At 44.2% G+C, this 25,143-nt stretch overlaps 2 protein-coding genes, 1 long non-coding RNA gene and 1 pseudogene across 3 annotated transcripts in view; 1 reads left to right on the top strand and 3 right to left on the bottom strand.

Moving 5' to 3' along the window:
- Positions 1-574: 574 nt before the first annotated feature.
- LOC137348757 (zinc finger protein 239-like) lies at positions 575-1,261 on the bottom strand (annotated as a pseudogene).
- LOC137349292 (gastrula zinc finger protein XlCGF8.2DB-like) lies at positions 1,177-1,945 on the bottom strand. The gene has a single exon (XM_068014833.1). It carries the CDS (start codon positions 1,684-1,686, stop codon positions 1,303-1,305), a length of 384 nt encoding a protein of 127 aa, XP_067870934.1. The 5' UTR covers positions 1,687-1,945; the 3' UTR covers positions 1,177-1,302.
- Positions 1,946-2,637: 692 nt separating this feature from the next.
- LOC137349319 (uncharacterized) lies at positions 2,638-10,325 on the bottom strand. Its single transcript, XR_010969332.1, has 2 exons — positions 9,286-10,325; positions 2,638-5,232 (listed from the first exon to the last, which is right to left on the bottom strand). It is a non-coding gene; the product is annotated as an uncharacterized lncRNA (long non-coding RNA).
- Positions 10,326-10,448: 123 nt separating this feature from the next.
- The window catches only part of LOC137349242 (zinc finger protein 420-like), a 41,990-nt gene continuing 27,295 nt past the window's right edge, over positions 10,449-25,143 (top strand). Inside the window, exons 1-3 of the mRNA XM_068014737.1 lie at positions 10,449-11,030; positions 11,446-11,625; positions 14,475-15,348. Coding sequence (XP_067870838.1) covers positions 11,578-11,625; positions 14,475-15,348 — 922 coding nt within the window. The 5' untranslated portion in view covers positions 10,449-11,030; positions 11,446-11,577. The remainder of the gene's footprint in view (positions 11,031-11,445; positions 11,626-14,474; positions 15,349-25,143) is intronic.

Here is a 25,143-nt window from a genome sequence, read left to right as displayed (position 1 = left end):
CTGGTCCTAGAATTCAATAGTTGACTGTTTTTCTCCAAAATACAAAGACCAGACGTCTAGTTTCACAAAGCTACTCGGCCTTTCCACTGCCCCCAGGTGTTACCACCTGCCGGTTCATTTGCATGTTCTCAATGGCTGACTCCTTGTTTTACAATCCAAAAGTCTGGGAGGGTGAAACCCATTGTTCATCAGGTGTTAGTGCTGTAGTCTCTGTTCTTCAGAAAACAGTCTTTGATTTGTTCCCTCTGTTGTCCTGGTAACCTTTTACGGAGTGGAGGGGAGGTCAGCTGACCTCCTAGATTCCATCACTAACTTTAAAAAAATCACAATCTATAAGATATAATCATGTTACAAGGTTCAGTGATCCTAACACCAGTTCACATCAACAGAAATGAACCGTGACTGTGACTCAGTTGTTACCATTGTTATCTCTCAGTCAGAAGGTTGTGGGTTCAAATCCCACTCCAGAGAGTTTGCTGTGTGCAATTGGCTGCTGTGTTTCCTACATTATAACAGTGTCTACACTTCAATTGTACTTCATTGGCTGTAAAGCACTTTGTCATGTCCTGAGGTAGTGGAAGGTGCTGTATACATGCAGATCTTTCTTTAACCATCAAAATGAACAGGGTTCAGTCCAGGATGTGATTAACAGCAGCAATAACAGCAGAATCCAACCCCTGCAGTCACTTGTGAACTCGATGGTGTCTCAGCAGGTTGGATGACTGAGTGAAGCCCTTCCCACACATGGAGCAGGTGAATGGCCTCTCCCCAGTGTGAACTGGTGTGCCAGCAGGGTGAATGACTGAGCAAATCCCTTCCCACAGTCGGAGCAGGCGAACGGCCGCTCCCCAGTGTGAAGTCGCTGGTGTTTTAGCAGGGTGCATGACTGAGCAAATCCCTTCCCACAGTCGGAGCAGGTGAATGGCCTATCGCCAGTGTGAATTCTCTGGTGTATAGTGAGTTGAAATGATCGCCTGAAGCCAGTCCCGCAGTGAGAGCACTTGAAAGGTCTCTCACCAGTGTGACCTCGCTGGTGTTTCAGCAGGTTGGATGAACAAATGAATCCCTTCCCACACACGGGGCAAGTGAATGGCCTCGACCCAGTGTGAACTCGCTGGTGTTCCAACAGAGTGAATGACTGAGCAAATCCCTTCCCACACACGGAGCAAGTGAACGGCCTCTCCCTTGTGAATACGCTGGTGTACAGTGAGGTCAGATGATTGTGACTGCAGTCCCACAGTAAGAGCAGTTGAAAGGTCTCTCATCAGTGTGAACTCGCTGGTGTATCAGCAGGGTGGATGATCAGGTGAATCCCTTCCCACACTCAGTGCAGGTGAACGGCCTCTCCCAAGTGTGAGCGCATTGGTGTCTCACCATTTCACATCTGATTTTAAAAGTCTTTTCACATTCAGAACATTTAAAAGGTTTCATATCATTGTGAATGTTCTTGTGTTTCAGCAGGGTGGATGACTGAGTGAATCCCTTCCCACACACGGAGCAGGTGAACGGCCTCTCCTCAGTGTGAATTCGCTGGTGTGTCTGCAGGGTGGATTTTTTAGCAAATCCTTTCCCACACACGGAGCAGGTGAACAGTCTCTCCCCAGTGTGAGTGTGTCGATGAATGTCCAGGTCAGATGGGTAATTGAATCCCTTCTCACAGTCTCTGCATTTCCACGGTTTCTCCATGGTGTGGGTGTCCTTGTGTCTCTCCAGGTTGAATGATCAGCTGAAACCTCGTCCACATACAGAACACATGTGGGGTTTCTCCCCGCTGTAAATGGTGCGATGTGTTTTTTTCAGGCTGTGTAACTGGTTAAAGCTCTTTCCACAGTCAGTCACTGGAACACTCTCACTCGGGTGTGTGTGTGTCTCGGTGCTTTTCCAGTCACACTGATGTTTGAAATCTTTTCCCACAGACAGAACAGACAAACATTTCTCCTTCCACAGTCAGGTCCTGATGAATCGAGTGACACTATCAGATCCTGACGTGATGTTTGGTTTGAGTTTCCCGTCTGTAAATCCTCGCCTTCTAATACCCTGTAAAAGGAGTTTACAAAAGTCATCACTGTCAGTACAGGATAGAAATTCAGAACAGACAGTTCTAGTTTCTATGGAACATTCTTTCCTCTCTTGTTCCCCAAAACATGTGGTCCATTCAAACTAAAAGAAGCCAAAATAAGCAGCAAAGACCCAACAATAGCAAAGAGAATATAGGAAAATACTGCGGATGCTGGAAATCCGAAATAAAAAGAAAAAGTGCTGGAAATACTCAACAGCTCAGGCAGCATCTGTGGAGAGAGAAACAGAGTTAATTTTTCAAGTCAATAACCTTTCATCAGAAATGGTAAAGGTTCGAAAAGTCATAGGCTTTGAGCAAGTTGAAAAAGTCTGTGATAGGGCAGAGAGATTAAATGACAAAGATGTCATGGAACAAAAGGCATGAGAGATGCTAATAGTTGCAGTAAATGACAAAGCAGTTGTCCAGAGAGAATGTTAATGACAGAATAACGAACAGCTCCGTCCGAAAGCAAGAACAGGAAAAGCAAGTTTACAACCAGCACATGGTAAAATAAAACAATCAAAGTGGGGTTTGTGAGAAACGTAGCCCACTTGATAATAATTTACACCAAGTCAAACTCTGAAGAAGTAAGTTTATTTAACGTTCTTGCAAGATCGGGTGTCCTACAAGCAGGCACACCGATCAACATATTCAGTTCATGTTCATACAATACAAATCCATTTGTCCACGCCTTTATTTTACATTATTGGTTATAACGTATTATGACACTAACCTATCCTATGGTTGCTACAGTCTCCTCCTCTGTTTACTTCTCCCCCTACTCTAACTTTCTAGCCCCTAACTCTTGTTTTTGTTTTACCTTATTTGGCTCTCCATTATGTGTTTTAACTTGCAGCTGTCAGCCTTTATCTTAGTGGGGCAGTTTCTTATTCACTACATCCGTTGTTCTAACTCTTGCTGTTTCTCTGTTATCTGTCTAAGCACAATTTTTAAGTGATGTACTGTCCCAAGGTCTCCACTTACATACCCTTATCAATTCTTTGTCAGTGATGTACTGTCTTAAGGTCTCCACATACCCTTATCAGTTCTCTTTGTCAGTGATGTACTGTCTTAAGGTCTCCCCTGACATATCCTCATCAGTTCTCTTTTTCAGTGATTTCATTATGTTGTGCACAAATGACTTCTTGGTAACTTTCCACAAGCTGTAGAAACAACATTTCAGTATTTCTTATTCTCACAATTCCCCCTTTTCTTTTACTTAATCCTTGTTGTTTTCTACATACTGCGGAGGGTTCTCATATGTCCTCTCAAATCCTCTGAGCATTATTTCAACCTCCTTTTCAATGTCTGTATCTCCGTTGATACTATCCACTTTGTCATTACCTAACAGATATATACTTTCTTCCTGGCCTCTTTGTATTGACATCTGCTTCGTCAAAGCTGTCTCAATCAATCGCTGTGTCAGCCCTCTTACACAAGGAATAATACAACACCCGATGGCTATTAGTATTCCGACAACCATGATCAGGGAGGTAAAAACCGAGATTATCATGCCGTTCCATTTTCCAGACCAGGATTCAAGCCACCCCATCAGGGAAGTGTCTGCTCCTGAATTTTCAGCCATCTCCTCTGCTAAAGTTGTTAACCCTTGCAGTGCTCGGGTGATTGAACCATCGGGTGCTGTGTTATTTGGGATAAATGTGCAACATTTCCCTCCTAACATTATACACACACCTCCTTTTTCTGCTAAGATCATATCTAGAGCCAGTCGATTTTCCCAAGCCATTCTACTAGTGGCATCTAATTGTTCAGATATACCTTTTACCACATCTCTAGTATAATTTATAAATCTTTGTTGGTTGTAATAAATATAATTTATCCAATCTACATTTTTGTTAATAGTGACCCACCAAAACAAAGACTCGAAACCGGCGGTTATTTGGTTTCGGGCCTTGAATTCATCAGGTACCCCTCTTGGGACCCCTATGAAATCCATGTATACCTGGTCGTCAAAAGAGTTCGCTATCGCTTCCCTTTTACCCCTTTCCCTCGTTATTATCTTTTGTTTCTCAAATGCCAAGGTGAATGGTATTGCCAATTGAACAATTGCGCATGTCCCCTTCCACTGGGAGGGTAGGGTCTGTCTCAGGATTTTTCCTCCGCAATACCACCATAAATCCACTCTGGGGACATTCAATGATGATTAGTTCCCTCCCCTGACTCTTCCAGTTTCGTCCTCAGTCTCTATGCATGACTTCAACTCTCCCATATTTCTGGTTAGCTCCGCACCGTGTCGACGTACGCATGATGTGTGATTCACACCGGTGGCTAAAAATGAAGGGGGAGTCCTTGAATCTTCTTTCTCTAGGGGAGGGAACATTATTGACAAGGATATGCAAGTTTGAATACCCCAAGCCGTCTTATCCTGATATAGGGCTAACATGCCTTCCATGCCCTTTCGGTCACGCTCCCACCCCAGCGGGAAAGGTACTACTTGAGCTATCGGTCTACCAGATGCACAAGCATAGCAATTGTTTTTGTTCAAACTTTTTACAGTATATTTTATCCATTCTACCCAGGCATTTGTGTCCCCGTAACCGGTTTCTATCTCAATTGTCTTTCTCAAGTCTTTTACCTCTATTATTTTTACTATGTTAGGATCGTTATGAGAGGTCCCTTTTAGTTTGTTAGATGGTTTACCAGTCTTATCTATTGTTACCTGAAAACAACATTTTAATTCACCTTTCTTTTTCCCTTCTCTAACTGTTACTCCAAACACCTTGTTGTCTAATTGGAAGTGGGTAATACAAAAACATCCAACCCATTTTATTTCCTGGCTACTTTTGAAAAGAAAGAGAGAAGGCACACAATATTACAGACAGTATTTCCGCGCTTGCGCCGTTATATTAAAACAAAAGTTCGTTACTCATAGTCTTTTTAGCTTTATTTTCAATGGTTCTTCTGTTAATTCGGTTGTCCAAGTTCCTTCCTCGGCCGGGGTTTGTACCGGCCCCTTGATTCTTGTGTAGTGGGTCCAACCTCTTTCTGCCATTCTTATGGCTGTTTCAGTGGTTAGGAGAGTCTGGTATGGTCTTTCCCAGTTCAGTTGTAGTTTAGTCTCTTTCCATGATTTCACCAGAACCCAATCTCCTGGTTGGATCTTGTGCACTGCAAATTCGAGAGGTGGTGGCTGTGCTAACAGGCCTTGCTTCCTGAGGAATGACAATGAGGAAGACAACGCCAGTATATAGTTCTTTAGAAACGAATCTTTAGTTTCTAAGGTTGGCATCTCACCCCTGGTTCCCATATCGGGTAATCCGAATAGCATTTCATAGGGGGACAGTCCCACATCTTTTCTAGGGGCTGTCCGAATTCTGAGTATCGCTATAGATAAACATTTTGTCCAGGGTAACCTTGTTTCAAGTATCAGTTTGGACAGGTGTTTCTTTAAGGTCTGATTCATTCTTTCCACCCGCCCTGAAGAGGGAGGGTGCCAAGGGGTATGGAAGTCCCATTGGATTCCCAATCCCCTAACTATTTCTTGTAATAGCTTCGAGGTAAAATGACTTCCTTGGTCTGAAGTGCTGTGGCTGCCACAGCTTGCACACACTCTGGCCCTCCCTTTTAGCTATTTCATTGTGGTTTCTGCCACTTAAAATCAAAGCTCAGCAAAGCTACTATTCTTAACTTGGCTATATTTCCCATTAAGCATAGTGCCATGCCTTTCTGCTCACTTCCACATTCCCCCCTTTTATCATTCTATGATAACCTTCTCTCTCTACTGATCAACTTATATATGATTATTTATATTCACTAGGATTATGTGGATCTATTGACTCAAATAACATTTAAACAGTATAATATAAAAGCAAATATAAAAAACTCAGCAACTGCTGAATCAGAAGGGTAGGCTTAGCCACCCTCTAACAAGGGGGCGTGTATTAGCCTGGTCGGTATGTTTTTCATTCTAACTTTGTCATGTCTGGGTGATAAGAAGAGTGCTGTTGAAGTATAATGTCTCGCTCTCTCTCTCTCTCGCTCTCTCTCTGTACCAGCTGCAAGGCCAAGTTGCCTCAGCAGCCCTGAAGTTATGAAGTCATTTCTGATAAGCTGTCCCTCCCTACAGCACTGAAACTAGCTTGTTAGCAGTACATGACTGATTAATTGTTTCAGGGTAGGCTGAGCCACCCTCTAACAAGGGGCGTGTATTAGCCTGGTCGGTATGTTTTTCATTCTAACTTTTCCCTAGGATTCTCATGTCTGGGTGATAAGAAGAGTGCTGTTGAAGTACAATGTCTCTCTCTCTCTCTCTCTCGCTGTACCAGCTGCAAGGCCAAGTTGCCTCTGCAGCCCTGAAGTTATGAAGTCAGCTAGCTTGTTAGCAATACATGACTGATTAATTGTTTCATCTTAAATGTTCCCATGTAATTCTGTTCTTAAAAATTCTAAAATCTAAATTCTGTTCTCACAGTCCCCCCTTTGATTCTTCAAAACATTTTAAAAAATCAATCCCTTGATCCCACCTAGGTGCCTTTAATGGTCTCTATTTGTCTAGAAACAGCCTTCAACACCCAGAGGGGTCGCACTCAATACGTCGCCTGCTTGTGCCATAAGAGGGGCCTGCGGTAACTCTGTAAAGGCATAAGTTTTGCAGGGGCTTCAACTACTTGTTTACAACAATGCCTTTTACTATCAGATTTCTAAGGTCTTTCATCTGGCCCCCATGGCCGATATTATTGTTCTGCCACTGCGGGTCTTGATTAGGGTATTTTTGTTCGGCTGGTTCGTTTCCCCCTACCCCGGGAGGGTTTTCTCTTTCCCAAATTTTCAGGGGTCTTCTACGAGGACTTTCATTTCCTTTTTAAACACTCTTACCTCTCCTGACGTTAATGGTGCACTAACAAATCCAATTTCATTATTTCCTATTGGTACCTCTCTCAAGGGCATCATTGTCTTAGGAGACTCTCTGTCTCTATCGTCGTCGTTATCGTCGGGTTAAGGGGTGGTCCTTCTTGCTGTCCTTAAATCATATTTGGGTCTTTTTCTCCTTGGTTTTTTGACTCTAAATCCCAATACTCCAACATCCGTCCCAATGGACTTTCTGGAGGGATGTTGCCGGCAGACTTTCCTTGTCTCCCATCGTCTTCCTTTTTAGACGATTTATTTCCCATGGTTAACTGAAGGGTCTTGTACCCTACGGTATTCTCCTCCTTGCTGAAGGGTCTTATACCTTACGGTATTCACCTCCTAACTGAAGGGTCTTATACCTTACGGTATTCACCTCCTAACTGAAGGGTCTTGTACCCTACGGTATTCACCTCCTAGCTGAAGGGTCTTATACCTTACGGTATTCACCTCCTAGCTGAAGGGTCTTATACCTTACGGTATTCACCTCCTAGCTGAAGGGTCTTATACCCCACAGTATTCACTTCCTAACTGAAGGGTCTTATACCTTACGGTATTCACCTCCTAGCTGAAGGGTCTTATACTGCCCCACAGTATTCACCTCCTAACTGAAGGGTCTTATACCTTACGGTATTCACCTCCTAGCTGAAGGGTCTTATACTGCCCCACAGTATTCACCTCCTAACTGAAGGGTCTTGTACCCTACGGTACTCACCTCCTAGCTGAAGGGTCTTATACCTTACGGTATTCACCTCCTAACTGAAGGGTCTTATACCATACAGTACTCACCTCCTAGCTGAAGGGTCTTATACTGCCCCACAGTATTCACCTCCTAACTGAAGGGTCTTGTACCCCACGGTATTCACCTCCTAGCTGAAGGGTCTTATACCTTACGGTATTCACCTCCTAACTGAAGGGTCTTATACCATACAGTACTCACCTCCTAGCTGAAGGGTCTTATACCATACAGTACTCACCTCCTAGCTGAAGGGTCTTATACTGCAGGACTGTAAAATTCACTCCTCAAGGACTTTTAGTACTTAGAAGGTCTTATCCCACAGTTAACCAGTATTCACCTCCTAACTGAAGGGTCTTATACCTTACGGTATTCACCTCCTAGCTGAAGGGTCTTATACTGCCCCACAGTATTCACCTCCTAACTGAAGGGTCTTGTACCATACAGTACTCACCTCCTAGCTGAAGGGTCTTATACTGCCCCACAGTATTCACCTCCTAACTGAAGGGTCTTGTACCCTACGGTATTCACCTCCTAGCTGAAGGGTCTTATACCATACAGTACTCACCTCCTAGCTGAAGGGTCTTATACTGCAGGACTGTAAAATTCACTCCTCAAGGACTTTTGGTACTTAGAAGGTCTTATCCTACAGTTAACCATAAGTCACCAAGATAATACTTAAAAGTCGTTTTTCTTACCTTGGTCCGTGCATGGAGTTGCCTGACTTCACGTGTGTACCTGCCGCACTAAATACTCGTTCAGAGTGACTTCCCTAGGATCATTTTCAGTCGATTACTCGGGTCCGCTACCAACGAGAGAAACGAGACCGTTTTTAAATTAACGGGACGCGTCTTCTCGTCGGCCGCGGTCCCGGCAATGATGAAGAGATCCCGGACGAGCCCCCAATTGTGAGAAACGTAGCCCACTTAATAATAATTTACACCAAGTCAAACTCTGAAGAAGTAAGTTTATTTAACGTTCTTGCAAGATCGGGTGTCCTACAAGCAGGCACACCGATCAACATATTCAGTTCATGTTTATACAATACAAATCCATTTGTCCACGCCTTTATTTTACATTATTGGTTATAACGTATTATGACACTAACCTATCCTATGGTTGCTACAGTCTCCTCCTCTGTTTACTTCTCCCCCTACTCTAACTTTCTAGCCCCTAACTCTTGTTTTTGTTTTACCTTATTTGGCTCTCCATTATGTGTTTTAACTTGCAGCTGTCAGCCTTTATCTTAGTGGGGCAGTTTCTTATTCACTACATCCGTTGTTCTAACTCTTGCTGTTTCTCTGTTATCTGCCTAAGCACAATTTTTAAGTGATGTACTGTCCCAAGGTCTCCACTTCCATACCCTTATCAATTCTTTGTCAGTGATGTACTGTCTTAAGGTCTCCACTGACATATCCTTATCAGTTCTCTTTTTCAGTGATTTCATTATGTTGTGCACAAATGACTTCTTGGTAACTTTCCACAAGCTGTAGAAACAACATTTCAGTATTTCTTATTCTCACAGGTTCATAGTCTGAAATTGCTGAACTCAGTGTCGAGTCCAGAATGCAGTACAGTGGCTAAAGCAAAGGGAACTTTCCCAACTAAACCTGAATGTTGTTACCTGTGTCTGTGAGCCACTCTGTACCCTGAGGTGCCGACCGGTCGCAGAAGGTATCAAGCGTGCTCCCTCTCCAGGGCCACCCAGGCACAGACAAGACCACAGAAGAGAGAACATGGTCCCTGATGGTTCTGATGAAGGGTCACTGACCCGAAACGTTAGCTCTGCTTCTCTCTCCACAGATGAGTATTTCCAGCATTTCTTGTTTGTGTTTCATGGTCCCTGCATAGCAAGCAGCTACATATTGCTGTTTTAACCAGGCCCAAGTGTAGGTCCAGATAAAGCTCCTCCGATTTACCCACCCCCCTCCACACCGGCGGTCAAAGATTAGGAGCGTGGGGATGAAAGGTAACAAAAGGTTGAGAAGCAGCTACGTCAGCTAATTATATCTGGAGTATCACCTCTCACACTGAATATATACATGGTCCATGGACTCCTCTAAGCTGAAAACATCACATGCAGCCTGGGAATGGGTGAAGCTGCTGAAAACCCTGTTGTCCAGGATGATCCACCCCCCGGGCACTAGGACCCGGTTAGGAATCGAAACCCTGAAGCCCCGCCCACACTGTGCCCTCACCAAGATGGCCGCACAAGCGACCTGACCTAGCGGCCAGCGGCCTCTTCACCCCCGCGGGGTAAACACGGGCCCTGTGGCCTCTTATTCGGGGCCTCAGCCCGACCCCAGGTGTTTTTGAAGCTCCCCAGCCCACCCACGGCTCCAATTCCTCCCCTGGGCCCACAATCCTCTCCCGCACCCTCAGTCCATCAGTGTTTCTGGTTTTTGTTCCTGGATATTCCTGGTCGCCCTTCAATCGGGGAACTTAGTCCCTCCTGTTAATTTATTATTAGTTTCAAACAGGGCCTGTCAACGGGAGAAGCCCCGCAGCTGCCGCCCCGCTCGGTGCAAACGCGGGACCGGGAGCTTCTTATTCGGAACTTGCGGCCTCCACCGGGTGTTTCTGAAGCTCACCCGCCGACTCTCCCCCGCTGCAAAAGCGTCTCCAATACGCGGACGGCTCTGATCACAGTGACACTGCGCACGCTCCCGAGTCAGGCCAGCAGCGCGCCCGCGCACTGGGCTCAAGTTGGGACCAGGAGCCTGAAGCCCCGCCCACTCATTGTTCAGGGGCCCAGGATAACCACGCATGCGCCCTGCCGCACATTGCCCCCTATAAAGATGGCGGCTGTCAACGCCGGCTTTTCATTGGCACAAGTCCCGCAGGTGCCGCTGGACTGGACACACACGTGATACCAACGAACCAATGGTTTTCTCCCTTGGGCACCGGGAGCAGTTGGGAACAGGGACCTACAGCCCCGCTCGGTGCAAACCCGGGAGCTGCGGCTTATGAACAGGGGCTTGCAGCCTTCACCGGGTGTTTCCCCTCACTCCCGCCGGTTCCATCGTTTCCTCCGCCACTTACCAACTGCAGATGCGACTCATAAGCTCCTCCCCATCGCCAAAAGAATATATTAATGACAATAATTGTTTAGATTTGATTTGTAACAATTCAGTTTATAAAATTAAATCCTGTTTCTCTCATTGTTTTTCCCAGCTCAGATTCACCGCCTCACTTCTTTTCTTCCTCTGAGTCCCTGAACTCCCTCTGGGCAGGGTCATGTTACCGAGAGCTGAGTGATTGTCCTGGGAAACAACAGGAAGAAGCTCCGAGGCCGGAGGACCGAGGCAGCAGCGGCTTCTGGAAGCAATCGCAGGGTTTGAGGGGCTGCAACCTGAGACTGCCAGTCAGGTGAGTCAGTGTGAACCCCCTGGTAAACTATTTATCCTTTCAAAGTGAAATCAATGTTTCTTTTATCAACAAAACACTTCAACATTTGTCAGTGTTTTGTTTTCCTGGAATTCCTATTCTGAGTTTCAGACACTCCAGTGTCAAGTGGACCAGCTGTTTCAAGGCCATTCATTTCCCTATTTCCTTGTCACTGTCTGTTGAAGACAGAGATTTCCCCCCTCATTATGTATCTATTTGTGATATTAAGAGGGGAAAACTCTCACCTTTCCACACATTTATTAATGAAATATCCTTTCTGTTTGTGAGTCACATTCTATATGGGGTAGATGTCTGTTGGCTTCAGCCTTTAACATTCTCACCCTTTTGTTCAATCCCCACCATGGTCTCACCTTTCCCTATCTGTGAACTCCTCCAGCCTGACAACCCTCTTAACAAGGAGAAGCTGTTTCCAGTGTCAGAATGACCAGTAAGCAGACAACATAGATGTGAGGTAACTGACAAAAGAACCAGAGACTGCATGAGGGACGATGTTATGCAGTGAACTATTATGATCTGGAATACACTGGCTGAAAAGGTGCTGGAAGCAGACTTAAGAGTAACTATCAAAAGTTTATTTCCCTCAAGTGCCTATCGAATTCTCTTTTGAAATCATTAATCATCTTTGCTTCTGTCATCCTTGTAAACAGCGCGTTCCAGGTCATTACCACTCGAAGCATAAAATAGGTCTTCCTCACATCCCCCGTGTATCTTTTGCTCAAAACTTTAATTCTATGTTCCCTAATCCTTGTACCATCAACAACTGGAAACAGCTATTGTTTGTCTACCTTATCTAAACCTGTCATTATCTTGTACACCTCTATCAGATCTTCCCTCAAACTCCTTTGCTGTAAGCAGAACAATCCCAGCTTCTCCAACCTAACCTTGTAGCTACATTCCCTCATCCCTGGAACCATTCTGGTAAATCTCCTCTGCACACTCCCAAGGACCTTCACATCCTTCCTAGAGGGTGGTGACCAGAAATGGACATAAAGGTTCAGCGCTGCTTCCCTGCTTTTGTCCCTCCACCACCGATGCACAGTGGCAGCAGCGTGTACCACCTACAAGATGCACTGCAAAAACTCACCGAGCCTCCTTCAACAGCACCTTTCAAACCCGTGACCTCTACCACCTAGAAGGACGAGGGCAGCAGATGCATGGGAACACCACCACCTGCAAGTTCCCCATCAAGTCGTGCATCATCCTGCCTTGGAACTATATCGCTGTTCCTTGGCTGGCACTGGGTCAAAAACCTTGAACTCCCTTCCTAACAGCACTGTGGGTGTACCTACTCCACGTGGACTGCAGCAGTTCAAGAAGGCGGCTCACCACCACCTTCTCAAGGGCAATTAGGGATGGGCAATAAATACTGGCCTTGCCAGCAACACCCAGATCTCATGAAAGAATATCTCGACTAATGAAGTCCGTATCCCATATGCTTTGCTAACTACTCTCTCAGTATGTCCTTCCACCTTCAACGATCTCTGCGAATGAATCCCCAGGTCCCCCCCTCACTGCACATTGTTGAGAACTGTGCCATTAGGTATATATTGCCTCTTCCAAAATGCATCATCTCCACATGAGGTTTGTATATATTGGAATTTAGAAGATTAAGGGGTGATTTGATCAAAGTTTTCAAGATATTAATTACGACTGACAGGGTAGATAGAAACTATTTCCACTGGTTGGGGAATCTAGGACTGGGGGCATAGTGTAAATCTTAGAGCCAGACATTTCAGCAGTGAAGTTAGGAAACACTTCGACACACAAAGGGTGGTAGAAGTTTGGAACTCTCTTCCACAAACAGCAGTTGATACAAAATCAATGCTAATTTCAAATCTGACATTGATAGATCTTTGTTAACCGAAGGTATTGAGGTATATGGGGCAAAGGTGGGTATATAGAGTTAGATCACAGATCAGCCATGATCTCATTGTGGGTGGAACAGGCTCGAGGGACTAAATGGCCAACTCCTAGAATCATAGCAACTTACAGCACAGAAGGAGGCCATTCAACCCTTTGTGCATGTGCTGGCTCTTTGAAAGAACAGTCGTGCTTAGTCCCACACACCCACTTGTTGTTTGTAAGCCTGTAAGTTCCCCATTCTCAAATACCTGTCAACTCCCTTTTAAAATGACTGATCGAATTAGGTTCCACCACCTTTTCAGGTGGAGCTTTCCAGATCCCGACAACTCTCTGTTGGTGCAGAAACTGCTGAACTCAATGAGTCCGGAGGTTGTAAAGTGTTTAATTGAAAGATGAGCTGCTGTTCCTTGAGCTTCACTGGAACAGTGCAGGAGGCCATGGTCAGAGTGGGAATGGGCGGAGAATTAAAATGGGATGTGACCGGTAACTCAGTTATGCTTGCAGACTTAACAGAGGCGTTGTACAAAGTGATCACCCAGTCTGCATTTGATCTTCCTAATACAGAAAAGACCAGATCGTGAGCAGTGAATATAATAACAGTAGAATCCAATCCCAACAGTCACCTGTGAACTCGCTGGTGTCCCATCAGGTTGGATGACTGAGTGAATCCCTTCCCACACATGGAGCAGGTGAACGGCCTCTCCCCAGTATGAGTGTGTCGATGAGTTCCCAGCTCAGAGGGGTAGAGTTCCTTCTCAGTCCCCACATTTCCACTGTTTCTCCCCAGTGTGACTGCAGTTGTGATTTGACAGGCCAGATGATCGGCTGAAGCCTCGTCCACACACAGAACACGTGTACGGTTTCTCCCGGTTGTGAACGAGGCTTTTTGCTTTCATGTTGAAAGGCCAATGATGTTCAGGTGCTGGTGAAGAGTGATTATGTCTGATCTTGGTGTGATGTTTAGTTTGATTTTATCTGTTACAATTCAGTGGGAGGTAAACAGTAACCTCAACAGTAACACAGACCAGCACCTTCAGGAGAGATGGTGAGAAACCCCCTGTGTGCAGAGTGAGAATAAAATCAATGTGTGTAAATCCTCTCCTAATCCCCTGTGAAAGGAGTTTATAAAAGTCATCACTGTCAGTACAGGATAGAAACTCGGAACAGACAATTCTAGTTTCTATGGAACATCTTTTCCTCTCTTGTTCCCCCAAAGCTGTAAATCCCCGTCCCACACACTCTCCCTCCTCCCTGTGCTGAAATCCAAACCCATGACACCATCTGCACCATTTCTTTCCTCCACTGCCAGTTTTCTCCCTCCCTCTACTCTGACTGGGTTCAGTTCTCCAGCCCCTGTGTGCAGAGTGAGAATCAAATCAATGAATCAATGATTTTCTCTCCTGGTCACTGGGTCCCAGAAGCTCCGCCCACTCTCTGTTCTGGTCCCACTAATTACCAGATTCATTCAACTCAATTTCACAACCTGTCTTTGTGTTTTTGTAGCATCTCTCTCCCTTTTTCCTGTTGTAACTTATTTTACAGGGTATTAGAAAGGGAGGATTTGCAGACTGGAACTCAAACCAAACATCACATCAAGATCTGACAGTGTCACTCGATTCATCAGGATCTGAATACAAAGGGCCTTTAACCATGGAAGCAGAAAACACCGGTCACAGAGTGGAGAAACTGTACACGTGTTCTGTGTGTGGACGAGGGTTCAGCCGATCATCTGGCCTGTCGCATCACAAGTGCAGTCACACTGGGAAGAAACAGTGGAAATGTGGGGACTGTGAGAAGGAATTCAATTACCCGTCTGAGCTGGAAACTCATCGATACAGTCACACTGGGGAGAGGCTGTTCACCTGCTCCGAGTGTGGGAAGGGATTTACTCAGTCATCGAACCTGCTGACACATCAGCGAGTTCACACTGGGGAGAGGCCGTTCACCTGCTGTGTGTGTGGGAAGGGATTCACTCAGTCATCGAACCTGCTGACACACCAGCGAATTCACACTGGGGAGAGGCCGTTCACCTGCTCAGAGTGTGGGAAGGGGTTCACTCAGTCATCCCACCTGCTGATACACCAACGAGTTCACACTGGGGAGAGGCCGTTCACCTGCATTGAGTGTGGGAAGGGATTCACTCAGTCATCCCACCTGCTGACACACCAGCAAGTTCATACTGGGGAGAGGCTGTTCACCTGCTCAGTGTGTGGAAAGGGATTTATTTGTTCGTCTCACCTGCTGACACACGGGCGAGTTCACACTGGGGAGAGGCCGTTCACTTGCTCTGAATGTGGCAAGAGATTCACTCAGTCATCAAACCTGCTAAAACACCAGCGCGTTCATACTGGGGAGAGGCCGTTCACCTGCTCTGAGTGTGGGAAGGAATTCACTACTTCATCCATCCTGCTGAGACATCAGCAAGTTCACAGATGATTGCCAGGTTTGGATTCTGCTGTTAATCACATCCAGGACTGAACCATGTTCATTCTGACAGTTGGGGTTTATTTCTGATGTCAGTTGCCCCTCGTGGACTGAGCGTCTGCCCCACAGCATCTCTCATTCATGTGTGAATAGACCATCATGTCTGCAAACCTCGTTTTCCATTTAAATCCACTCTGTAAATGTACTGAACAAAAGATGAACAATAAACAGATCACAGGCCAATCCTGCAGCTCTGTATTGACAGGAGAAAGTCTGTTCTTTAGCTCGAGAACGAGGCTGTTTAAGCTCTGTGTGTTTGTGAGCACCAGCAGACTTGAGCTGTTTGATAGACAGGTTGTTCACAGCTGTTAACATGTCAGATATTGAAGGAATTACTCTTAAAGTAAACTCACCAATTTCTAACCTCAGACTCCGGTCCCTGCTGTAATTAATACTCAGCATCCATTAGTGCTGATTTACAGTCAATCACTGAATAACCAGGTTAACCTTTGTTACTTGTTTTGTGAAATACTCTCCCTATTAGTGCTCAACTGCTGGATAACTCTGATTACATTTCTATGTGTTTATACATGTTTATAAAGTGTCTGTGTGTCCAGATTTAACTAAGTTGTGATTTGTAACCAATAAATGATGTTTTGGTCATGACTTGTAATCTGGTATCTTCGAGATTTGTCAAGAAAGATTTAATTCACTCACCCAGCAGCTTGAGGAACCAGACTGAAGTTTAATGAACATAAGAAATAGGAGCTGGAGGAGGCTATTTGGCCCTTCGAGCCTGTTCTGCTATTCACCCAGATCTTGGCTGATCTTCTACCTCAACTCCACCTTCCCGCACTATCCCCATATCCCTTAATTCCCTCAGTACCCAAAAATCTATCAATCTCTGTCTTAAATATACTCAATGACTGAGCATCCACAGCTCCCTGGAGTAGACAATTCCAAAGATTCACAACCCTTTCAGTGAAGACATTTCTCCTCATTTCAGTCCTAAATGTCCGACCCCTTATCCTGAGACTGTGATCTGGTGTTCTAGATTCCCCAGACAGGGGAAACATTTTCTCAGCATCTACCCTGTCAAGTCCCTTAAGAATTTATGTTTCTGTCAGATCACCTCTCATTCTTCCAAACTCCAGGGAATACAGACCTAGTCTACTTAATCTCTCCTCATAGGTGGTGATGGAGCACAGTGGTTATGTTACTGAACAGGGCGGCGCAGTGGTTAGCACCGCAGCCTCACAGCTCCAGGGACCCGGGTTCGATTCCGGGTACTGCCTGTGTGGAGTTTGCAAGTTCTCCCTGTGTCTGCGTGGGTTTTCTCTGGGTGCTCCGGTTTCCTCCCACAGGCCAAAAGACTTGCAGGTTGATAGGTAAATTGGCCGTTATAAATTGTCACTAGTATAGGTAGGTGGTCGGGAAATATAGGGACAGGTGGGGATGTTTGGTGGGAATGTAGGATTAGTATAAATGGGTGGTTGATGTTCGGCACAGACTTGGTGGGCCGAAGGGCCTGTTTCAGTGCTGTATCTCTAATCTAATCTAATCTAATCTAAATCTAATCTAAACTAGTATCACAGAGGCCTGGACTAATGATGCAGAGACATGAATTCAAATCCCACCACGGCAGTTCAGGGATTTAAACTGAATTAATTAAATGAATCTGGGATAAAAAGCTAGTATCAGTAATGGTGACTGTTATGCAGATCCACACCTGCCAAGAATGAGGCATATTAATTTTGCCACATGGACATTAAATTTCAAATTGTTGCTGGGAAGAAGAGAAGGCCTGTTACAAGGGGTTGCCAAGCCCCTGGCTGGAAGGACATTTTTGCATGCTGGCAGACAGTGTTGGAACAAAGGAGCTATCCCCTGCTGCCAATTCACAGAACAGACATGGTCAGAGCAGTTTAGTCACATGACTAACTGGCTGTTGAACTGAGAGTTTTAAATTGGAGAAAAAAAATGTTTGGAGAGAGAAAGATCTGTGCTCCCAAATTGAAAAGACCTCCTCCCCTGCTTTCTGCTCCCATTTTTCTCACGGAACTGAAACTCACTGAAGACACATGTACCCAAGAGAGGAAAGTCTCCTACAGTGAACAGGGTTTAAAAAGAATACTGGGCCCCAATGAAAAGCAAGATCAACCTACAAAAGGACACTACAGTGAGATTGAAGAACCGTAACAAACTCTTCAGATATTTCCTCAAACCGTTCCACTTTATTTTTTCGCCTGCTCTTTTCTGTCTCGATTTGCATATGTGTATCGCATATGCATGCTAGTGTGGGGCACGGCGTGCATCCATAGGTGTTAACCGAATGAGAGTTTTAGTTTAAGTTTTAATAAGTTTCACTTCTTTAAACCCAATAAAGCCTTTTTGTGTTAATTTCTTTGCCTTGTTGGAAAGCAGTGAAGGAGGATTCACCAAGGGGAAGCTCAAAACACGGTGCGTTTAAAATTAAACCCCGTTACAGAAAGACCACGTGAAGGCTGAGAGGGGCCCCGAGACACCTTTCTCACCTGGTCCCAACAGTGACCGTGAAATTCCCAAAAACCCACCTGGTTCACTAATTTCCTTTAGGGAAGGAAATCTGCCGTCCTTACCCGATCTGGCCTATATGTGACTCCAGACCCACAGAAAGATGGTTGTCTCTTTACCGCCCTATGAATTGGCCCAGCTACCCATTCAGTTATATTCAAGGAGGTGCCTCAACACCACTTTCTCAAAGGCAACTAGGAATTGGCAATAAATACTGGAATTTCCAGCAATGCCCACATTTTGTGAATAAATAGAACAATCGCCTCATCCCAAGACCCAGATTAGTGAACCTTCATTACATTCCCTCAAGGGAAAATACGTCCCTCCTTAGGTAAGGAACCCAAAACTGCAGAGTTCTCCAGGTGGGGCGTCACCAATGTCCTGCATAATTGTAGTAAGACTTCTTTACTCTTATACCCCAATCCCTTTGTAACAAAAGCTAACATACCATTTGCTTTCCTAATTGTTTGCTGTACCTGCATGTTAACTTTCTGTGATTCATGTACAAGGACACCAGGTCCCTCTGAATGCAAACATTTCTCAGTCTCTCACCATTCGGAAAAAAACGTATTTTTATTTTTTTCTATCAAAATGGCTAACTTCACACTTCACATTGTATTCCATCTGCCATGTTCTTGCCCGCTCACCCAACCTGTCTCTGTCCCTCTGTAGCTTCTTTGTGTCCTCACTGTTTATTTTCCCATCTAACTCTGTACTATCAGCAAACCTGGATATGTTACACTCAGTCCCCTCATCTAAGTCATTGATATAGATTATAAATAGCTGATGCCAAGCACTGATCCTTGTGGTACCCTGCTAATTACAGCCTGCCAACCTGAAAATATCCCATTTATTCCCACTTTCTGTTTTCTGTCCATTAACCAATCCATGCTCATATATTACCTCAATCTCATGAGCCCTAATTTTGTGTAATAACCTCTGATGTGGCACCTTACCAAATGTTTCTTGCTCCTTGACAATCCAAATACTGGTTCCCTCTTAACCACCATACTAGTTACATCCTCAAGATACTAACAGAGTTGTCAAATGTGATTTCTCTTTCACAAGTCCATGTTGAGTCGGCTTAATTATATTATGATTTTCTAACTGTCCTATTACCACATCCCCAATAATAGATTCCAGCAATTTGCTTGTCACTGATGTTAGACTAACTGGTCTATAGTTCCCCGATTTCCCTCTTCCTCCTTCTTGAATAGTGAAGTTACATTTGCTACCTTCCAACCCGTTGGACCTGTTCTAGAATCTGTGGAATTCTGGAAGAGCAAAACCAATGCATCCACTATTTCTACAGCTGCCTCTTTCAAAATCTGGGGTTGAAGATGGTCAGGTCCAGGGGATTTCTCACCATTTTGTCTCAATAATTTCTCCAGTCCGATTTCTTTACTTACACTGATTTCTTTCAGTTGCTCATTCTCGCCAGACCCTCGGTTCCCCATTATCTCTGGAATGTTTCCTGTGTCTTTTACCGAGAAGACAGCTACAAAGTATTTGTTTAATGTCTCTGCCATTTCCCTATTCCTCGCTATGATTTTACCTGTCTCTGCCTCGAATAGGACCACCTTTCCTTTCTCCAATCTCTTCCTATTGACATACCTATAGAAACATTTGTTTTTATGTCTCATATTAATTTGGAATCAAATTCTTCATTCTCTTTCCTGATCCTCCTTTGCTGAATTCGAAAATCAATCCAATCCTCAGGCATACCACTCTTTTTGGTAACATTATAAGTCTCTTCCTTCAATCCAATACTACCTTTAACTCCTCTTGGACCACATTTTCTGTGGGATTTTTGTGTCTTAAAGGAATGTACATTTGTTGCAAATTATGTATTAATTCTTAAAATGATAGCCATTGCTTGTCTACTGTCAAATCTTTGAATGTAGTTTCCCAATCTACTTTAGCCAACTTGCCCCTCATACCTACGAAGTTGGCTTTGTTTAGATTCAAGCCCTAGTTTTGTACTTAACTAAATCACTTTCAAACTCAATATAAAATTTTACCATATTATGGTTATGCTTCCCTCGAGGCCCCTTTACTAAAAGGTTATGAATGAACACTTTTTCCAACTAATTATTTCATGAAAGTGATGCATCTGAGTCTTAATTCAGCCTTACGTCATCTCCCAGTGGGCTTGTCCTGTCCTGTCAGTACTGGGTCAGGCCTTGTCCAGCTCCAGCAGCCCAGATAACAGGAGCCCAAGAGTCTTATCTAAGCCTAGGGGTGGTTTGTTTCTTGAGATTCAGATTATCATTAAGATAACAAAACACACTGTGTCCACCCATCGTTCTCCCGGACGCACCATCGACTCACAGTCAGGAACATGTGTCTATGAAGGGGAGGTTGTTGTCCTGTCTAGGCCACCCTGAATACCCTTGCTCCATAATGGTCAGGAATAGAAGATCCCAGGATTGTGAGCGGAGCCTCAGGGCATCAGTCTCAGTGATCCTGTAAAACAGAGTAAGACATGAGTGGGAGGAAGCCATTCAGCCCCTCGAGCCTGTTCTGCTATTCAATTACATCAAGACTAATCCATGTCGCAACTACCTTTGTCCGTTTTGGTTCCATATCCCTGTAACTTTATCAAAATCTATCAATCTCAAGTTTTGACATTCTCCATTTATCCCCATCCTCAGCAGATTTTTTTGGGGGGGTGGGGGGAAAAGAGTGTTCCAGATTTCACTATCCTCTGTGTGAAGTGGTGCTTCCTGACAGCACCCCTGAATGGCCCAGCTCTCATTTTAATGTTGTGCCACCTTGTTCTGCATTCCATCAACAGAGGAAATCATTTCTCTTTATCGACCCTGTTAAATCCTTTAATTTTCTTCAATACCTCAATGACATCACCCCTTAATCTTCAAACTCAATGAAATACAAGCCTAGTCTATATGACCTGTCCTCACAGTTTAACCCTTTTAGACCTGCTATCATTCTGGTGAATGTGCAGTGTACCTCCTGCACAGCTGATATATCCTTCCTGAGGTGTACTGCCCAAAATTAAACACCTCACGTCAGATGATGTGTAACCAGAGTTGCATATAACTGCAACATTACTTTCACCCTTCAGATAAAGGCAAACATTCCATTAGACATTTTAATTCCTTTTTCGACCAGTCCAGTAGTTTTTAGTGATTTCTGTACATGAAAGCCTAAATCTCTCTGTCCCTCCGCAGTTCCTAAATTTTAATCATTTAGAAAGTATTCTGATCCATCTTTCTTAGATCTAATTTACCAGAATGGTTCCAGGGATGGGAGATTTTAGTTACAAGGTTAGGTTGGGAAAGCTGTGTTTGCTGTCCTTGGAGCAAAGGAGATTGAGGGGAGATTTAATCGAAGTGAACAAGATTATGACAGACATGGATAAGTTAGACAAAGATAACTGTTCCCATTAACTAATGGTACAAGGATTAGGGGACACAGATTGAATATTTTGGGCAAGAGATGCAGAGGGAAAATGAGGAAGCACTTTTTTTTTTACACAGTGGGCAGTAATGACCTGGAACTCACTGCCCATGAGGGTGGAGGAAGCAGAGACAATCAATGATTTCAAGAGGAAATCGGACGGACACTTGAAGGAAATAAACTTGCAGGGCTACGGGGGTCAAGCAGGGGAGGAGGACGACTGATTGGATTGTTCCGTGGAGAGCTGTCATGGACTCGATGGGCAGAATGGCCTCCTTCTATGCCGCAAATGACTCTAATGTTAATGACCTCACGCCACTGTTTTGTCCACTCACTAAATCTCAATGTCCCTTTACAATTTTTTTGCTCCCTTCTAGAATACTCAATAAGCTGCCTAACTCAGTATCGACAAAATACGTGGACATACAGTTCTCTATTGCTGCATTGAAGTCATTGATAAATCGAGTGGAAAGCTGAGGCCCCAGTAAAGATCCCTGGGAGACACCGACAGTCACATCCTGCCAACTGGAGTACATACCCAATACTCTACTCTCTGTCCCCTACCTCTGTCATGATCCTTTTGTTTTTTGGGGAGAAATGTGCAGTGTGTCTTTAAGACAGCAAAGGATCAGTACTGCTTTAAGGCAGCCAGCTTCAGAAGCTACTGAGGAAAGGTGCATCTTGGGTGCACTGGATACAACCATTCAGAGACAGAGGACTGGATATACAATGTTGCATTTGACTTTTGAAAAACCTGGCTTTGCAGAGACAGTTGAGAGACAGCTGTGCCAACATGTACTGAAAGAAATAGGAGCGTTCAGTCTATTTAAACCCTATTTATGACACTCTCTCAAAATTTTAAAGAAGCTTCAAGCCAGATTAATTTCTTAAAAAAAACAATTATTGAATTCTTGCTGTAAAAAAGAATTTAATACTGAACTGTGTTCATCGCTGGAAAACAGAGTTTGATGCTTCAGCTATTGAACTGACGTGCCTATCGATGAAGAACTGTTTTCTTTTCCTCATCAGACCCTGGAAGATTGTGAGTGGACTTTGAATCAGAGGACTGCTCGTCAGGAAGCGTAAATCTGAAACAAACTTAGTGTTACTTCTATTTTTAGATACTGGTTTATCTTAGTAATGTTTAAGATTTATAGTTTTTTTCTAATAAACTGTGAATTTGTCATGCAGACCCCCACCTGCCAAGAGTGAGGCATTTTTTTTTTTCATATGAACATTGATTTTAAACTGTTGCTGGAGAGAAGAAATTACTTGTTTGAAGATCACCAGATACTGGAATGGAAGGATATTTACATCCTAAGAGACAGGGCTTATGGAGACAAAGGACTATTCCCTGCACCAATTAACCCAAATGGATTTTGATCACCAGACATTGAAGGTGGCGTGAAGTGCATTCCAAGCCCTACTAAAATGATACAATCCACAGAACCAGGACTGGTTAAACCAGCTGGTCACATGACTAACTGGCTGGTCCAGGTTTTTTGAACTAACCACAGGACAGTTTTGGGCCCCAACGAACTATAATACTTACCGGCAACCAAAGACTCCACATTGAACTTAAAGGACTGTAACCACCGGATATTGCCTCAAACTTTTCCCCTTTATTCCTTCTACTTTTTCTGTCTCTATCTGCATGTGTGTTTATCGCGTATGCATGCTAGCGTGGTCGCGTTGCATATTCGTAGTCGTTAACCGGATTAGAGTTGAAGATTAATAAACTTCCACCTTTCTTGTTTTAAGTCTAAGGAAACCTCTGATTGCTTTGCCTTACAATTGGAGCAGTGAAGGAGGATTCACTGAGGGGGAGCTAAAAACATGGTGTTTTAAAAATTAAACCCTGTTACAGTTAAACCAGGCAAAGGCTGAGAGGGAACCCCTAGACCCCTTCACACCTGGTCGTAACATTGTTGATATCTAAAGATACCAGTTCTGAAGAAGGGTCTCTGACCTGAAACGTTAACTCTGCTTCTCTCTCCACAGATGCTGCCAGACCTGCTGAGTATTTCTAGCATTTCTTGTTTTTATTTCAGATTTCCAGCATCTGCAGTATTTTGCTTTTATCTAAAGATACCTGGTTTGGTACACCTCATTCAGGAATTACTAGATTGTTCAGTTAGGCTGTGGCTTTCTTTGATTTGGAAAGCCTTAAAGAGATATGTTATGCGACCTGTGGAGTGATGGGACTGAATTAACAGTGCATTGCTCCCATTACTATCAGAATCATATATTTTGATTGGGGGCTTTGTCTTGAGCGGTCGTGACATACACCTCCTAACCAATTCTATATCCAAGTCATAATTCTAATTCCAAGCATGTTCATTGTGCCAACAGTCGATTGTGTAGAAGCTTATTGAATGCCTTCTGGAAGTCAATACAAGTTACATCCATAGACATAGGGCGGCACAGTGGCGCAGTGGTTAGCACCGCAGCCTCACAGCTCCAGGGACCCGGGTTCGATTCCGGGTACTGCCTGTGTGGAGTTTGCAAGTTCTCCCTGTGTCTGCGTGGGTTTTCTCCGGGTGCTCCGGTTTCCTCCCACAAGCCAAAAGACTTGCAGGTTTGATAGGTAAATTGGCCATTATAAATTGTCACTAGTATAGGTAGGTGGTAGGGAAATATAGGGACAGGTGGGGATGTTTGGTAGGAATATGGGATTAGTGTAGGATTAGTATAAATGGGTGGTTGATGTTCGGCACAGACTCGGTGGGCCAAAGGGCCTGTTTCAGTGCTGTATCTAATCTAATCTACATTCCCCGATCTGCCACACTGGTGACCTCCTCAAAAATCCAACATGTTTACTTAGACATGACTTAACCTGTTACAAATCCAGCAACTACAGGCCAGTCAGTTTACCTTCAGTGGTGGGAAAACTTCTAGAAACAATAATTCGGGACCAAATGAATAGTCACATGGACAAACGCAGGTTAATTAAGGAAAGCCAGATTCATTAAGGGAAAATCATGTTTAACTAACTTGCTGGAGTTTTTTGAAGACATAACAGAGGGTTGATAAGGGCATTGCTGTTGATGTGGTGTACATGGACTACCAAAAGGCATTTGGTACAGAGCCACACAACAGACTTGAGCAAAATTATAGCTCATGGAATAAAAGGGACAGAAGTGAAATGGATGTGAAATTGGCTGAGTGACAGAAAACGGAGAGTAGTACTTAATGGATGTTCTGCAGACATCCTTTCTTTGGAGGAAGGTTTGTTGTGGATTTCCCCAGGGGTCAGTGCTGGGGCTCTTGCTCTTCTTGATATATATGTTAATGAACTAGACCTTGGTGCACAGGGCACAAATGCAAAATTTGCGGAAGCATTGCGCACGGTGAGGAAGGTACTGTAGAACTCCAAAAGGACATGGACAAGTTGGTGGAATGGGCAGATGAAGTTCAATGCGGAGAAATGTGAGGTGATTATATTCTTCCCACCAAAATCCGAGAGACAATATCGCATAAGGGGTACCATTCTAAAGAGGGTGCAAGAGAAGAGGGACCTGGGGGTACATGTGCATAAGTCATTGAATATGGCAGAACATGTTGAGAGAGCAGTTAATAAATATCATACAGGCCCCCACTTGCCAAGAATGAGGCACACATTATTTTGCCACATGAACATTAACTTTTGAAATTGTTGCTGGGAAGAAAAGAAGGCCTATTACAAGGGGTTGCCAAGCCCCTGACTGGAAAGGCATGTGCATAGTAACAGTACTTGGAAAGGACAAAGGGGCTATTCCCTGCTCTGATTTAATCCACAATGGACTTGTGATTACCAGATGTTTAAGGTGGAGAG

Source organism: Heterodontus francisci, chromosome 34, assembly GCF_036365525.1.
Source record: "Heterodontus francisci isolate sHetFra1 chromosome 34, sHetFra1.hap1, whole genome shotgun sequence".
Taxonomy (NCBI): Eukaryota; Metazoa; Chordata; class Chondrichthyes; order Heterodontiformes; family Heterodontidae; genus Heterodontus; species Heterodontus francisci.
Note: the sequence above shows the minus strand (reverse complement) of the source record. Positions and strands in the feature narration are given on the sequence as shown.